This window comes from Musca domestica, unplaced genomic scaffold (genome assembly GCF_030504385.1).
Source record: "Musca domestica strain aabys unplaced genomic scaffold, Musca_domestica.polishedcontigs.V.1.1 8, whole genome shotgun sequence".
Classification (NCBI taxonomy): Eukaryota; Metazoa; Arthropoda; class Insecta; order Diptera; family Muscidae; genus Musca; species Musca domestica.
In genome coordinates, this window is record NW_026712409.1 from 14,629,456 (window position 1) to 14,647,421 (window position 17,966).

Sequence of the window (17,966 nt, forward strand, 5' to 3'; positions counted from 1 at the left end):
AATTATTTCCCGGATGGTTCTTGGAATAAATTCTTTAAACATCCACATTTATGGTTCCAATAGTCTTCGGAATAAATGATATAAAAATCCTTTTTTGTCTCTGATAGTCCTTGGAAAACAATCTCTAAAACATTCACGGATTTTTGGCTCCAAAAGTCCTTGGAAGACACATTTGTAATTGCGATTGTCCTCTTGATGGCTCAGATAGTCCTTGGAAAAAATATTTAATGACTCTGTAGTCCTTAGAAAAAATCCTTTAAAGATCCACGTGTATGGCGCCTATATCTTTTAAAAAACCAAGAGGACAACAATCGGAATTTTAATTATTTTTTTTTCTTCGAAGACCAACATTTATGAATTTTTAAGGATATTTTTTTTCAAGGATATAGAGATCGATAACCTTGAATTTCGTGTTTTCAAGGACCAATAATCGTAAATATCGTAGCATATTTTTTCTAGGACCATCAGGATTTTTAGGAATATTTTTTTTTTTGCTAGGACGAACAGGATATATTTTGAGGATTTTTTGAAGACTGTTTGTCAAGGACTGACAGACCAAAAATTGCGAATTTTAAAGGAATAGTTTTTAGGATTGTAGGTTTTTTAAAGAATTTTTGTTTTTCAAGGACTAATGGACTAATAGTCGTGGATTTTTATGTAAAATTTGTTCAAAGATCAACAGAGAAATAAAAAGACCGGTATTGTGGATTTTTGAAGAATATTTTTTAAGGACCAACGGAAATTAATGAAAAAAAAAACTAAAGGAACCAATAGATAAATAATCGTGGATTTTCTAAAGAATTGTTTTCAAGTCGCATCGGGCAAATAATTGTGAATTTTCTAAAGCATTTTTTTTCTAAGGACTATCAGGAGTATTAAAATCGGAAAAAAATCGGAGAACCATCTAAAAATCCTTCAACATGGATTTTTTAAAGAATTATTTTCAAGGACTATCAGGGCCACAAATGTGAAATATTTAAAGAATTCTTTTCAAAGACTATCGAAGACACCCACCTAGATTATGGGAAGAAGTTTTTCCGAGGGATCTCTGAGAATTAAAAATAGATTATTAAATATCATTATCCAGGACTATCTGAGCTTTGAAAAAGATTTTTACACAATTTTTCCTGAAGTATCTAAATATGGATTTAAGAAATTTTCACCCGACCACCTGAGACTTAATGTGAATATTTTAAAGGGGGTTTTCAAAACGAATCTCCAATTTTAAAATTTTCTTAAATTTACCCTTTACATATTCACGTTAAAGTCTCCGGTAGTCGGGTGAAAATTTTTAAGTCCAAATTTAGATACTTCAAAAAAAAAATATGTAAAAAATGCTGATGACACGGTCGATAAATACGAGCGGAAAGCGACAATCGGCTGTTATGGCGGCCCACATAATCATCATGGCCGGCGCTTGAGTTGTTGTGGCCAACCGAAGGTGCACATTTCGAGCTGACTTCTTTGGCAAATAAACACGATCATTTTGTTTGTTTAAAAACTGCTGGACAACGAATGTTTTCTCATAGGAGGATTCAGCAGTTCACCACTTTCGGCCAAGCGAAGCAACTCTTTAGCTCTTTTAAGTGTATTTTCTTCCTGTTGCGGTGTAAGTTCTTGCACTTTTTGGAATTTCAATGGCTTTACCTAGAGCTCATTTTTCAATATTTGCCGAATGGAATATTGCGATATGTTCAGCTAACGAGCCATTTTTCGGCCACTTTTATTTAATACCGACATAGCCGAAATTTTTGAACCATAATTTCATTTCCAATCATGGAAACTCACCTTTATTTCCATTCTTTAAATAAAACACAATTCCAATTTATGTCTCCACTTCGTATCCGGCTTAGTTTGTCAACGATTTTATTTTATTCACATATCTATTAATTGTCTCAGCATGTCAAATGACGCATAGCCAATTATTTTCAATTTTTTTTTTTTTTGTTTTTTGCCTATTTTACACTTAACTAGAATTTGTATCAATAACGTTAATGAATACATTTCCAATATTTTTTTGTTATAAAAAAACCACCTTCTATTCCAAGAAGGCTTAAAGATCTTAGACTTAAAAACCTTCTTGTTTTGAAAACGATACCACAATTCAATTTCAATGGCGAGCAATTAATTCAATTAAACATAAAATACGGAAATTTCAATATTCAAAGTCAATCAATTTGAAAAATCGAATAGAAATACAAAAAATTATTCAAATAAGGCAGAACAAAAAATAAACAGATGGAGGTATTGAAAACGAAAGCAAAACAAATATTTGTTTGTCTTAGAATTAAACAGATTTTGACAGTTGACATGTGTCAATGGTGTTTTGTTGGACATGAGATAATAACATAATTATGACAATTATGTTTTTTGGGCATTGTTTGAGTTTGAGTTTTGCATTGTTCTGTAATTTGCTCCTGGCTGGAGTGAATGGGTGTTGATGTTACTTCCTAATCCGTATGTTTTGTTGTACTACCCCCCCCCCCCCCCCCCACACAGCAAGTATCAAGGTATTGTCGAACAAGTGAAGGGTCGCTTTTTGTGTCTTTCAAACTGATTGATTTTGAAGTGAGTGATCCGATTCCTCCTTTTTGTTGTTGTTGTTTTTGTAATGAGTTCTTGTTTTGGTTTTTGTTGTTGTTTTAGTATTTGTTTTATTTTAATAATTAAAATTTATTAATAATTAAATTAAATGTTGAGTGTGTGTTGTTGTTCTTGGTTTTCTTCCTCTTGTTGTTGTTGTTGTTGTTGGTTTTACAAAAGAAAAATATTTTTTGTTTTTCGTTTTCTTATAGCTTATAAGTTTGTTTATATGTAGATGCATAGTAACTAAATAAATTTTGATAAACATGCGAACGGTATTCCTCTAATGGCGTAATTGCAACAAAAGAAAATAAATATTTAATCATCACCACCAGTCATGACTTCCATGAATTCTGCAACAAAAATAAACAATTATTTCCATACTCTCTCCTCTCCCGTTCTCTTTCACCAACTTACCATCAAAATCAACGGTACCCGAACCATCAGAATCGATTTCCTCAATCATCATGTCCAAATCCTCATTGGTCAGCTTGTCATCCAATTCGCGCAGAATCTCACGCAACACACCGGTCGTAATGTAGCCATTGCCCTCCTTGTCGTACAAACGGAAGGCCTCTTTGAGTTCTTGCATCATTGCCTCCGCATCCTCCTCAACCAGGAACCGAGCGGCCAATGTTGTGAATTCCTCGAATTCAATTTGACCCGAACCATCCTCATCGACTTCGGCAATAATTTCAGCTAATGTGGCATCGTCCAACTGATGGCCCAACATGCTGAGAATGGTACCCACCATCTGGGTATTGATGTAACCATTCTTTTCGGGATCGAAGGCGTTGAAGGCATTGCGAAGGACTGTAAAGGAAAAGGAAGAAGTGTTCCAAATGTTAATTTACGGAAAACAAAAGATTTTTTAAGGATTTTTCCAAGGACTATTTGAGTCATAAACGTAATTTTTTTCAAAATTTTGAAAGGACTATCTGTTTTTGTTAAGGAGTGCCGAGGCTACCAAAGTGGAAAATTGAAGAATATTTTTACAAGGACTACGTTGTCGATTTTTTAAAGATCTTTTCATGGACTACCGTGGATTTTTGAATGATTTTTTTCCAAGGACTATAAAGGCCATTAATTGGGGTCAAAAAATTCAAATTTTTAAAGATTTTATTCCAAGGAGATTTTATTATGGAGTTTTATAGATTGCGATGGACTGCAAAGGGAAAGGAAGGTATTTTCCAAATGTCAATTTTCGACAGTTTTCAAGGATTTTTCCAAGGACTATCGGAGCCCCAAACGTGGTTTTTTTAAGATTCTTGGGGTTTTTCAAAGGAGCCAAATGACTTGAATTTTTAAAGATTTTTTTCCCTAAGGACTATCCAAGACACAAACTTGGAATTTTTAAAGAACTTTCTCCACATAAGGACCAAGAAACGTGGATTTTTTAAAGAATTTTTACCAAGGACTATCAGGGCCACAAACGTCGATCTTTTAAAGACTTTTTTCCAAGGACTATCAGGACCAACGAACGTGATTTTTTTAAAGAATTTTTTCAAGGACTATCAAGACAAACAAACGTGGATTTTTTAAAGAATTTTCCCAGGGACTATCCGAGCCACAATCGTGGATTTTTTAAAGAAATTTTCCCAAGGACTATCCGAGCAACAAACGTGGATTTTTTAAAGAATTTTCCCAAGGACTATCCGAGCCACAATCGTGGATTTTTTAAAGAAATTTTCCCAAGGAATATCCGAGCCACAAACGTGGATTTTTTAAAGAAATTTTCCCAAGGACTATCCGAGCCACAATCGTGGATTTTTTAAAGAAATTTTCCCAAGGACTATCCGAGCAACAAACGTGGATTTTTTAAAGAATTTTCCCTAGGACTATCCGAGCCACAAACGTGGATTTTTTAAAGAATTTTTCCCAAGGAATATCCGAGCCACAAACGTGGATTTCTTAAAGATTTTTTACCAAGAACTATCAGAACCACAAACGTGAATTTTTTAAGATTTTTCCCAAGGACAATCAGGACCACAAACGTGGATTTCTTAAAGATTTTTTACCAAGAACTATCAGAACCACAAACGTGAATTTTTTAAGATTTTTCCCAAGGACAATCAGGACCACAAACGTGGATTTTTTTAAGATTTTTTTTTTTCAAGAACAATCAGGACCACAAACGTGGATTTTTTTGTAGTTTTTTTTTTCCAAGGACAATAAGGACCACAAAAGTGGATTTTTTAAAGAATTTTTTTCCAAGGACAATCAGGACGACAAACGTGAATTTTTTTAAAGAATTGTTCCAAGAACAAAACCTGATGTTTGTAAAGAACTTTTCAAAGGACTAAGAGGGGTTCTTTTAAAGAAATTTCGCAAGGACTAAGAGTGAACTTTTTAAAGAATTTTTCCGAGGACTATTGAAGCCATCAACGTGGATTTTTTAAGATTTTTTTGGATTTTTAAGGATTATACTTCCAAGGACTATTGGAGCCATCAACGTTGATTTTTTAAAGAATTTTTTGGATTTTTAAGGACATTTTTCCAAGGACTATTGGAACTATTAACGTGGATTTTTTGAAGAATTTATTGGATTTTTTTCAAAAGACTATTGGAAGTATCAACGTGTTAAAGAGTTTTTTGATTATTTCCAAGGACTATAGAATCTATCAACGTGGATTTTTTAAGATTTTTTTTTTGGATTTTTAAGGATTTCTTTTTAAGGACTATTGAAGCCATCAACGTGGACTTTTTTAGATTTTTTTGGGATTTGTAAGGATTTCTTTCCAAGGACTATTGGATCCATAAACGTTGATTCCTTGAAGAATTTATTGGATTTTTTCCAAGGACTATTGGAAGTATCAACGTGGATTTTTTAAAGAGTTTTTTGATGTTTTTCCAAGGACTATAGAAGCTATCAACGTGGATTTTTTAAGATTTTTTTTTTGGATTTTTAAGGATTTCTTTTTAAGGACTATTGAAGCCATCAACGTGGATTTTTTTTAGATTTTTTCTTTGGATTTTTAAGGATTTTTTCCAAGGACTATTGGATCCATCAACGTTGATGTTTTGAAGAATTTTTTTGATTTTTTCCAAGGGCTATTGGAGCCATCAACGTGGATTTTTGAATAATTATTAGGAATTTTTATGCATTTGTTTCGAAGATCTTGGATTTTTTAAAGATTTTTTTTTGGGTTTTTTCCAAGGGCTATTGAAGCCATCAACGTGGATTTTTTGAAGAATTAATTGGAATTTTAGGGATTTTTGTCCAAGTACTATTGGAAGCATCAACGTGGAATTTTAAAGAATTTTTTGATTTTTTCCAAGGACTATTGAATTTTGAATAATTGTTCGGAATTTTTATGGATTTGTTTCCAGGATCTTGGATTTTTTAAAGATTTTTTTTTTTTGGATTTTTCCAGGGACTATTGAAGCCATCAAGGTGGATTTTTTAAACAAATTTTTGGATTTTTAAGAATTTTTTCCAAGGATTATTGTAGCCATCAACGTGTTTTTTTTTTTATTCTTCCAAGGGCTATTAGGCCATCAACGAGGATTTTTTTTTTACAGAATTTTATGAACTCCTAAGATTTTTCCAAGGACTATTGGAATCATTAACTTGATTTTTTTATCATTTTAGGTCTTCTCCTATAAAAGCCATATATTATTTCCTTTAATTCTAAAAAATGATTTCTCATGCCGACCCCCACAGTTTATCCATAACATAAAACGTTCATTATGTCCAGACATCACTTAACCATTTTGTGGTCCATGTCATGCGTAGTTCCTTGAAATTCCACTCCTGTTTTGATTTCAACCACATTTTACCTTCTATTTTAGTAGCTGTGTGGTAATTGTTATTTTATTTATATTTTCTTACATTGCTATTACTCTTGTTAAAAATTCCGCCTCTTCCCCTTCTTATCTCAGCAAATAGTTGATTGCAAACAGTTTGGATAACATAGTTTGTGGCTGGCTGTCCACTAATCCAGCTGTGCTTGTCTATCCATCAACATGGCTGATGGGTAAGGCAGCACAACGGTAACACTCTGTAATGTGGCGGCCAGTAGTTACGTGTGGGTGTCTAGTGGACCATTTGGATATTTTGGCTTGCGTTGAAGACAGGGGGTATGGAGGGAACGTGGAAACTACCATTTAGTTGTCGGAGGCCAGCAAAATTTCTTTGAGGTTCCTCCTGTATTTGGTTGCTTATTTTCTAAAGCAATCTCTTAATTTCACATTAATCGCTTACTGTCAAGCGATTATAAATCGTTGCGAATTTTGTTTTTTTTTTTTTGAAAAAAAAAAAAAAAAAACAAAACAAAAATGGAAAGTATCCAACTGCTGGCTGGCAATGGCGCAGTAGGCTTAATTCGGTGGAGGCGAGGAGGTTTGCCATATTTTTTTTTTTTTTGGAAAAAATATTAAGTTTAAGCAATGACTTCCCAATTTCGTAGTTTGTATTATTGCTTTAAATATTTTCCCCATAAGTCGTTAGCTAGCATGGAAGCTGACTCAGGTCTCTGTAACTTCAATGGATTTCCCAAGATGCCATATTATACTTAGGAGGAGAATGGAAAATTCCCTCTTAAAGTCTGTCAGCTTTATGTATCCACGCTCCTGTCGCCTTTATGTGTGGGGTTAGCCGAATTATACCATCAATTAGTTATCTAATTTTTGTTGGCCACTTTGTTGTCCATTTTTTCAATTTAATCTCTGTCATAATTTGTTACAACATTTATTTTGCTAAATTAAATTTGTAACATTTTTATTGCATTTATTTTTTGTTGGCCTATTTTTTTTTTTTTTTTTTTTTTTTTTGATACTTACGAACAATTTGTTCCTTGTTCAAATCATCCTGAAAAAGAGAGAGAAAGAAGAGAGGGAGAAAAATTAATATCTTGTTGAGAAAAATGAGAATATTGAAGCAGCGAGCAGAGAATTTGGTACATATTAATTTGGAGTATACATTCCATGAATGCTCTAAAATTCAAAATTTCACTTCAGAAAGGAGGTGGATGAGATTTCGAAATATGTCCTTTTTAGGTATCCTCTAGTGTCATATATTGCCCTAAAACTACGATAACCTTCCGATTTAGCTTCCATCCACAGAAGATCTATAGGAATCTATCGATCAAATGCTCAAACAGGTTTTCTAAGTCTCCCACTTACAGGGTGAGATAAAAAAACTGCAACAAATTCAAATGCCATAATTTTTATTATTTTTTTTTTTAATTTTTTGAATAAAAGCAAAAAATGTCGGAAATATCATCAAATTTTAGAATAAGTTTAGATTTGTTCGAATTGGTCACCTTTGCAACGAATTATGGCCTTCAAACGGCCAATTAAACCGTCACACGCGGCCCGAATGTTGCTCTGCAGTATTTTTGCCCATTCCCGGCGAAGCGCTTGTTTGGAGTTATCGACACTTTGGTATTTTTTTAGGGCCAACCTAGACACAATAGTCCAACGGATTGGTATCCGCTGGAAATGAAGCGAGGAAAATCATTTCGTTACCATTCTTGGGTGGCCCATTCTTTGGCCCAAATTTTTGCGTACCCAAGGCTTTAATACACCCTCCAGAATATTTTCGCGATAATATTCGGCATTTATTCTGATGCCATGGTCGATTAATACGAGCGGAGAGCGACCATCGGCTGTTATGGCGGCCCACACCATCACCATGGCCGGCTTGAGGCTTGAGTTCTGGTGGCCAACCGAAGGTGCACATTTTCAGCCTTTTCAGACCTCTTTGGCAAGTAAACACAACCATTTTTTTGTTTACAAACAGCTGGACAACGAATATTTTCTCATCAGAGACGGAGGAAACCAAATTCACCACTTTCGGCCGAGCGAAGCAACTCTTTAGCTCTTTTGAGTCTGTTTTCTTCCCGTTGCGTTGTAAGTTCTTGCACTTTTTTGGAATATCAATGGCTTTACCCCGAGCTCGTATTTCAATATTTGCCGAATGGAATATTGCGATATGTTCAGCTCACGAGCGATTATTCGGCCACTGCGACGCGGTTTTCGATTAAGTCGCTTCTTTCCTTTTGAACCATTTCTGCTGATGTTGCTGTTTTCTTCCATTCTTTCTTCATTGACTTCATTGACGTCGGGCTACTCTACCAGGTAACGAGCGATAGTACGAGACACAAAAGATTTATTCACATTCAAATGCTGGAGGGCTCTAACGATAGCCACTTGTGGTTCTCCAGCCAAATCACATTTTCACGCTTGGATTCCATCGCAAATAACTTTTTTTCTGGAAAAGTCTCACCAAAATGCTTTTGTACGCTTGTAAACAATATAATGAGCTGTCACCGGAATAAATTTAACAGCTGTCGGGCGGGTGGCTTAGAAATGACAGCGGTATGAATTTGGTTGCAGTTTTTTCATCTCACCCTTTAGATGTCTTTCTAATTTCTCCCTAGAAAACTTAATGTAGGACTAAGATATAGAGATGCTGAAAGTGTTATTGAAGGGTACCCTAGGCTACCATAACCAAATAATCTTTGGTGCCACTTGTTCTTTAAAAAGCAGAATTAGCCCCCTTTCCCCTCCCCCCGGTCACTTGATATTGCCCATCAATACCCCACCAATTTGCCACATATTCAAAGCTTCATCACTCAAAAGCATGCCTACATAACATTCACATCAACTGCAAGCATACACATATACATATGTATAATCATATTTGATCACCTTGGTATAGCGATAGGATTCATGGTGTCGCTGCCAAAGAGATTTCACAAACTCACATATCTCCCTGTAGTTTTCGGCATTGAAAGGATTTACAAACCTACAAGAAATCAAATATGTAGGCTTTCGGTCAGTGATGTGTAAACTTTCAATGGACTGCAAATGAATATTTACCCCTCACTGCCGCAGCACACAATAAATGCTCGATGCCAAATGTTATGTAGAAATTTCATATAATCCTAAAATAGATCTTCAATCATAGAGGCAATTAGTGGAAAATTGTTATGGCAGATTTTTCGATCTCACTTGGGCGGAAGTCGGATGGTGAAAACTTTCGTGAGACACAAATTTTCTTTCTCAACCGAAAAAATTGAATTGTTTTGCAGATTATTTCACCTTCTGACTTGCATAGACTCATACTATTTATCCACATTTGCTTTCGAAATAAATTTGCTTTTCAATTTTTATAAAGAAAAGTGGCCGACCATGTGATACCCTACAACACTACAATTTGTTAGAACCCCCTTTATGTCTAAATCCATTTTGGAAGATTCTGCTTTTGAAATGATGTCACGGAGCACTGCCCAGATATTACCCTTAGCATTTTGGCTAGGGACATTTGTCCAATATTTACGCACTTCATCGTGCTGTTAGTTGTTGTGCTCCACTTTACAGCTAAATAGTCAATGGTCATCCAAAATGCTAAAATTCTACCCTGTCCTTAACCCTTATTCTCACACAAAATTCAGTGTTGATTGGTTTGAATTGTGTGATCAGGAAAAAGTTTCTATTTTTGGTCCATTTCAACCCCTAAATATATTGCGTACATCTTTAGGCCTTGCCCTCCTGAGCCTAACCCTACCCTTATGAAAATTTTCGTGAGGATCAGACGATAATTGCAATCTGTATATAACATACCCAAAAAATATTACGAAATGTACACTTCAATATTATAAGTCAAATTGAAAAAATCGCATGCGATAAAAAATATGAAAAAATAAAAAAATGTCACAAAATACTACTAAATCTATATTAACATCATTACTGTGATCTTTTTATGCGATTTTTTCAGATTCTAGTCTTTCATGCCAAGAGGGCATTCTGAATTGACCAAATTTGTCAAAATCGGCCTAGCCTTGAGATATAAGCATTTTAGCTAACATCCTTCCTTTGTATATATGTATTGTATATATTTCGCTACATATATTCTATATATTTACTAACGGCATCTAACGCATGGGTCGGGATTGACCTGTTCGTCTATTTGTGATTTCTCTGGGATTAAAAATATTCGTGGTTTAATGGAAAAATAGAAATTTATTTAACCCAAATGTTATGGCCTATTTCACCCACTAAATATTATCCGATGACCATCAAAATTGGAAGGCTACTGCTCAGCAGTTAGCCCTAGCCTCATGCTAATTTTCGCGTCGTTTGGTCCACAATTGCGACCTGTAAAGCAACTGTCAAATCAGGAAATTTTTCAGTTTTTAATCCATTTCAAACCCTAGATATTATGCGATCATCTCCAAAAGAAATAGGCTTCTATTCTGGCCCTATCCCCACCTCCATTCTTAATTTCGTGAAGATCGAGCCATAATTACGACCTGTAGAGTGATAACAAATTAACATGGACAGACGGACATACATAGCTAGATCGACTCAGTATCGGCGAGATAGGAAGATCCAAGTATACTTTCGAATATCCATGGGAAACGAATATTTCGAGGTGTTACATAATTTTTGGCCCAATCAAACTTATAATACCCCCAACACATAGTGTTGTAGGGTATAAAAATGTCAATACTATCAAAAACCATTATTTTAAAATATTTTGTTATGAATTTTCAAACTCTTGACCCTCTATGGAGTGGGTTTGGAAAGAATGGGCCAATATTGTCCATTTCGGACCTAAATAAATATGATATAAATATTGCAACGTGCCAGGTTTGAACTATATTGGTAAGATCCTTCACTTTGCATGAGATATGTAATAATTTTTATAAAATGTTAACATGTGCGTGAGGTACCAGATTTAGTCGACCGAAGTATTCCATTTTTATGCTTCTTCTAAAACAGATACAAATATTGTTATTATTCCGTCTAACTACCAGATTTTGGGTTCATAAAAATATTAGGATATGTGAAATTTGAAGACAAATGGGACTCTTACATCATATTTTTTTAAGACTTATAATTATTCAAAAATTTGACCCTTTGCGGGAGAGGCACTTGACGGAGTGGACCAATATTATCCATTTTGGCACGAGACCTAGATCTGACGCAAATATTAGGATTTACAAAATTAGAGCAAAATAAGATTATTGCATCCCTTTCTGTGCAGAAAAACTATTTTTTTTTCTTTTCAAATTTCGACCATTTGTGGGGGAGGTACCAGAAGGATTGGACCGATTTTGCCCACCTTAACACCAGACCTGGCGTTGATATAATGTGTGAAATTTGAAGACTATCGAGCTCTTACATCGCATTTTATGAGAGTTGTAATTATTCAAAATGTTGACCATTTGTGGGGGAGGTACTTGATGGAGTGGACCGATATTGTCTATTTTCACACCTGACCTAGCACTGACGCAAATATTAGGATATGCAAAGTTGGAGCAAAATCGGAATATCCTTTCTCTTTCTGTGCAAAAAAATATATATTTTTTAAATTTCGTCCTTTTGTGGGAGAGGTACTAGAAAGAGTGGACCGACATTGTCCATCTTAACACCAGACCTTGGGTTAATATAAATATTGGGATGTGTGAAAACAAAACTTTGACCATTTTTGGGGAGGTACTTGATGGAGTGGACCGATATTGTCCATTTTCACACCTGACCTAGCACTGACGCAAATATTAGGATATGCAAAGTTGGAGCAAAATCAGAATATCCTTTCTCTTTCTGTGCAAAAAAATATATATTTTTTAAATTTCGACCTTTTGTGGGAGAGGTACTAGAAAGAGTGGACCGATATTGCCCATCGCCGAACTCGATGTAAGTTTGACAATAATATTACGATGTACCAAGTTTGGTCTAATCGGAGAGACATACGGAGATCACTAGATCGACTCCATTCCTAAAACAGATTTTTTCCAAACCTAGGGTATAAATCCGTTATTTCAATGAGGTACGTTTTGGCCACAGCAAATGATATATACCCTCTGTAGCCGTATGGCTGAGGGTAAAAAAATAATTCAGTAATTCCCACAATTTGGATGACGCGAGGATTCGCATGTCAATGTTGGCCGCCAATTTACGTTTAGTTAAATTGTATAATGTAGTTTTCTACTTGGGCGCCACTCATAGTTGTACATAAGCCTAGAAAAATGAAGATTTCTATGTTCCGCTTCTGTGAGCTTAGTAGTCTTGTTAGATATTCCAGAACAAATATAAATCTACGACCTTTTTGCCTTTTGATATGCCATCGTTGGGCGCCATTAACATGTGAATCCTAAATTCTGTTCAGAAAAGAAGTATTACTTCAAATTCTTGTAGATGGAATGAAAACTATGGACTTTTTATAATTTGGTCCACTTTTCTCTGAAAAATATGAGGCCATCGATACCCAGAGTTGTTGGTTAGCTCCTAAAATTGGATTTCAATGTTGGGCGCCAATTATCGCGCTCATATTCCACAACGAAGATATATATTTTGACTCCGCACTTAAAAGGCAATCCATGCTATGGAGAGTATATTAACTTTATCATTCCGTTTGTAACTCCTCGAAATACTCATGTCAGACCCAAAAAAGTATATATATTCTTGATCAACGTAAAATTCTATGCCGATTTGGCGATGTCCGTCTGTCTGTTGTAATCACGCTATGTTTCGAACGAATTGAGATAGAAGGCTAAAATTTTGCACACATGCTTATTTTTCCAGTAGGCAGGTTAAGTTCTTAAATGGGTCATGTAGATCCACGTTTTCATATAGCCCCCATATAACGGTACCTCCAGATATTCGGTATTTTGATGATTTTAACGACATTATTCACCGGAATTGTTTCAAAATTTGGTATTTAAAGTTTGCAATGGATACTACAGCCTATGACAGAAAATTATTTCTGCAGGTCCACATCGGCGTATAGACCCCATATAACGGTACCTCCCGATATTCGGTATTTTGATGATTTTAACGACATTATTCACCGGAATTGTTTCAAATTTGGCATTTCGAGTTCATAATGGATATTACAGCTTTTGATAGAAAATTGTCTGTGCAGGTCCAGGCCTTCGTATAGTCCCCATATATCAGGACCTCCCTATATTCGGTATTTTGATGATTTTAGCGACATTATTCACCGGAATTGTTTCAAATTTGGTATTTAGAGTTCGTAATGGGAACTACAGTCTGTGACAGAAAATTGTCTATGCAGGTCCAGGTCTTCGTATAGGCCCCATATATCAGTATCTCCCTATATTCGATATTTTGACCAGTTTAGGTACAAAACCCACCAAAATTGTTTGAGACATCGTATTTGAAGTTCGTAATGGATGCTACAGCCTGTGACAGAAAATTGTCTATGCTGGTTCAGGTCTTCGCACAGCTCCGATATGACGGTACCTCCCCATATACGATATTTTGATGATTTTAGCTACATTATTCACCGTTTATTTCAAGTTTTCGAATTTGAATATGGTAATGGCTTATGACAAACAATGCCTATGTAGGTCCACGTCGTATAGACCCCAATATAACGGCTATATTCGGTATTTTTAAAATTGTAACAGAATTTTTTATATTTTTAATTTTTTGAAAATTTTCAAATTCGTTCCAATGGTATTCAAAGTTCGGCCCGACCGAACTTACTGTTTTTTAACTTGTTTCTTTTCGTTACGTTGGGCGCCATATATTTGTTGGTAGGAAAAGTCCGAAATCACTTTTAAAATATTACACCAATGAACTCTAAATGGATATTCCCAATTTTTAACCCATTTTTCAATTGAAAAATGTGTTCTATTAAAAATTCCGCCTACTACAAACATGTCCCTCTTCAGTACTTGTCGACCAAACTCTAAAATTGAGTTGAGTTGGGTGTCGAAAATCATTAATTTAGACTATTGTATCAATGAAAATTGTGTTGCAACGTTGGGCGCCACAAAGATTTTAATCCAATGAAGTGGTCAATAAAGGAAGTGTGCTTTGAAATATTGAAATCTCGAACCGATATTGAAGATTTATCCAAATTTATCATAAATTGATGACTTTTGAGATTCCTACTACCAATTTTTTCACTTCAAAGGAGGAACTTTCCATCACAAATTCCAACCAAGAGGAAAATATTCCTCTGCAATAATTGCACAATATTTATGATCAATAGCCAGGTATGCATGGCATCCGGAATATTCAGTAGCCCCAGAAACACACACACTCACACAGCGATTATGGCAGACCAATTAAAAATAGTTTGTGTTGGGTTAATGGGATCATAAATTTCACTTGATTTGGAATTTTTTCTATGATTTATATTGGCCATAGAATTACAGCGGCCAAGTGTGGATGACAGCAAATAATGGCTGGGATTATGGCTGTGGCTGATGATGGCCATATTATGAGCCATAAAATTTGAAAATATCTCAGACAAATAAATATACACACAAAATATTTTTTTTCAGGAATTTTAAAGGACAATTCGATTTTGAATTTCTCACAAGCCGAAAACTTAAAATTAACACTAACCATTTTTGTTGTTGTGTTTTTTTAGAGAAGTTTTGCGAAAACTGTAACTTCGATTTAACGATTTTTACGCGTTTGCTCTGCGATCAAGACGCGTTCGGTTTGTGCAACTCTCTTTTCTTTCGCTCGACAACGCTCGCCTTTCTTTTGTCTGGGTTTTTTCGTCTTGCGTTGGTGGCCGTTATCGCCTGCTAAGCCCAAGATTGCGGTGTTGTGTGTGGTGCGCTGGTGGGTGCACAGTTGTTGTTACGCTGAGAAATGATTTAGAAGAACTAAATCAATTACAAAATCTAAAGGCTTAAAACTTTTTTCCTCGGCTGCAGAGAATCCTCCCCTGTCTTATGTGCCGTTCATCAACATCTCCATCACCACCGTCGTCGTCGTCATCATCATCCTCAGCAGCCGCAGCATCCATCCACCGCAAAAATTTCGCCAAATTCACAAAACCCAACAACAACCAAAAAAAGAATCGCACAAAAATCAACAACAAATTTGAATGAATATGAAAAGATGTGTCGTTTGAGTGGCTAGCAAAAAAAAAATAGCAACAACAACAGCAACCGCATTGGCTAGAAAAAAAGGTGTAAAGAACTACAAATAAACACCAAAAACTATAAAAATATTTTTTGTTGCTTTTCGGCTGTTTTGTGTTAGCCACATCAGCCACGGCCTCCGAGGCAACAACAATAACTACATCTAGTATATAGACCGTGAAACACCTTAAACATTTGCAGCGTCGCATGCAACATTTGGATGAGATGCAGCAGCATCATAGTACTATTATGCCACATCAAAGTATTACAGTGTAAGAAGGTCCATCAGGAGACTTCTCAAATGGATAAAGGAACTTCTGTGGCGTTTTGTGGATAAAATACCTTCTGTACCTCTTTTATGGCTAGAAGACCTTCTGAAGCTTTTCTATGGCTAGAATACCTTCTGAAGCTCTTCTATGGCTAGAAGAGCCTCTGAAGCTCTTCGATGGCTAAAAGACCTCCTGAATCTCTTATGTGGCTAGAAGAGCCTCTTCTCTTCTTTGGCAAGAAGACCTTCTTAAGCACTTCAATGGCTAGAAGACCTTCTGAAGCTCTTTTTTGGCTAGAAGAGCCTCTGAAGCTTTTCTATGGTTAGAAGAGTCTCCGAAGTCTTTCTGTGGCTAGAAGACCTTCTGAAGCTCTTCTATGGCTAGAAGACCTTCTGAAGCTCTTCTATGGCTAGAAGAGCCTCTGAAGCCCTTCTATGGCTAGAAGACCATCAATAGCTCTTCTATGGCTAGAAGACCTTCTGAAGTTCTTCTACGGCTAGAAGAGCCCCTGAGCCTCTTTTATGGCTAGAAGAGCCTCTGAAGCTTTTCTATGGCTAGAAGAGTCTCTGAAGTCATACTGTGGCCAGAAGACCTTCTGAAGCTCTTCTATGGCTAGAAGAGTCTCTCAAGTCATACTGTGGCTAGAAGACCTTCTGAAGCTCTTCTATGGCGGGAAGAGCCTCTGAAGCTCCTCTATTGCTAGAAGATCCTCTGAAGTTCTTCTACGGCTAGAAGAGCCCCTGAGCCTCTTTTATGGCTAGAAGAGCCTCTGAAGCTTTTCTATGGCTAAAAGAGTCTCTGAAGTCATACTGTGGCCAGAAGACCTTCTGAAGCTCTTCTATGGCTAGAAGAGTCTCTCAAGTCATACTGTGGCTAGAAGACGTTCTGAAGCTCTTCTATGGCGGGAAGAGCCTCTAAAGCTCTTCTATGGCTAGAAGATCCTCTGAAGATCTTCTACGGCTAGAAGAGCCTCTGAAGCTCTTCTATGGCTAGAAGAGCCTCTGAAGCTCTTCTATGAAAATAAGACTTTCTGAAGCTCTTCTGAGGAAAAGAGACTTTCTAAAGCTCTTCTATGGCTAGAAGAGCTTCTGTAGCTCTTTTATAGATAGCAGGCCTTCCGAAAATCTTCTAAAACTCCTCTCTTGACAAACTGTTCACTAGGGGGATTTATTAGACACAACTCAATATGGGCTTATGTTTTAACAAGGGAAATCCCTTTCTCCTACAGAAGACCTCTGGAATCTCATTTATCAATGGAGGACCTTTGGAAAATGCGCTTAACTCTTGTTTAGTAAGAAGTCTTCCATTTTTTCGAATTTTTTTCCAATGGTATGTATTTTTACCCTGATTCTGGGAAACTATTTTTTTCTTGGGGGACTTGACCTGTTAGAATCGGGTTATGTGGGTGGAAAGACTCATATCTCTGGACCCAGAAAAGGTATTAGCACAGATTGTAGCATTTTGGAACAGTAAGATTGTCAGCTACAATTGGCATCAATTTCTTTCGACTTTTGGGGGGTTTTATAAAAAATCCGGGTTCAAACAATTTGACTAAAACTTCCGAACCGCTTATAAGTAACCTGATCATGTGGCATCTTGTTGCATAGGTATTTTTTTTCAAACGATACCTATATTGGGTAAGTGGATATGAGTCTAGACTGAGTCTTGAACCCGGTCTTTCGGGTCGAAAATCTGGGGTCCCGGGTCCGCCCACTAGAAAAAAATACTTTTCCGGAATCAGGGTAAAAAGACCTACCTCTGGTAAAAATGCGAAAAAGAAATCGAAGAGTGTTTACTAAACTAGAGTTGTTCCGGAAAATGTTCTTTACAACTGTCGTCTAAGCAAAGATAGAAGATAGATAGATAGATAGAAGACCTATAAAAATCAATTTGTTTTTCTATAGAAATAAAAATATATAAATATTTTAAAATTTTCTGACGCAACGTTGGGCGCCACTAATATGGTAATCTTTAGAAAAGTCGTAAGTAAAGTAGGGTGAGTATGTTTGTAAAATACTGGAAATTATGAAGGCATATTAAAAAAACGCTCCAGACAGATTGAAAACTTAACTCATTATTCCGTCAAAAGGACCAGATTTTCTTCATAACTCCTAACAAACCAACTTTTAGGCGAACCTCTGTCTGCAGAAGTCCTGTGGAAAGTATGCTGTATCTTTTTGAAGAAATGAGATATCTAGAAGGCCATTTGTGCAACTTCTGTGTATGGAGGTCCCTTAAAATGTTTTTTTTC

General features: G+C 36.0%; 1 protein-coding gene across 3 annotated transcripts in view; it reads right to left on the reverse strand.

Moving 5' to 3' along the window:
* Positions 1-2,588: 2,588 nt before the first annotated feature.
* Positions 2,589-17,966, reverse strand: part of LOC101892653 (troponin C) — a 519,923-nt gene continuing 504,545 nt past the window's right edge. The window contains exons 1-4 of one of the 3 annotated variants that reach the window (XM_059131006.1): positions 14,917-15,197; positions 7,366-7,393; positions 3,001-3,396; positions 2,589-2,936 (exon numbers count right to left, since the gene is read on the reverse strand). In XM_059131006.1, the coding sequence (XP_058986989.1) occupies positions 2,902-2,936; positions 3,001-3,396; positions 7,366-7,393; positions 14,917-14,919 (462 nt within the window). In that variant the 5' untranslated portion in view covers positions 14,920-15,197 and the 3' untranslated portion in view covers positions 2,589-2,901. Of the gene's footprint in view, positions 2,937-3,000; positions 3,397-7,365; positions 7,395-14,916; positions 15,198-17,966 lie in introns of those variants that run through there. The other 2 variants (XM_059131005.1, XM_005177582.4) reach the window with 2 other exon arrangements.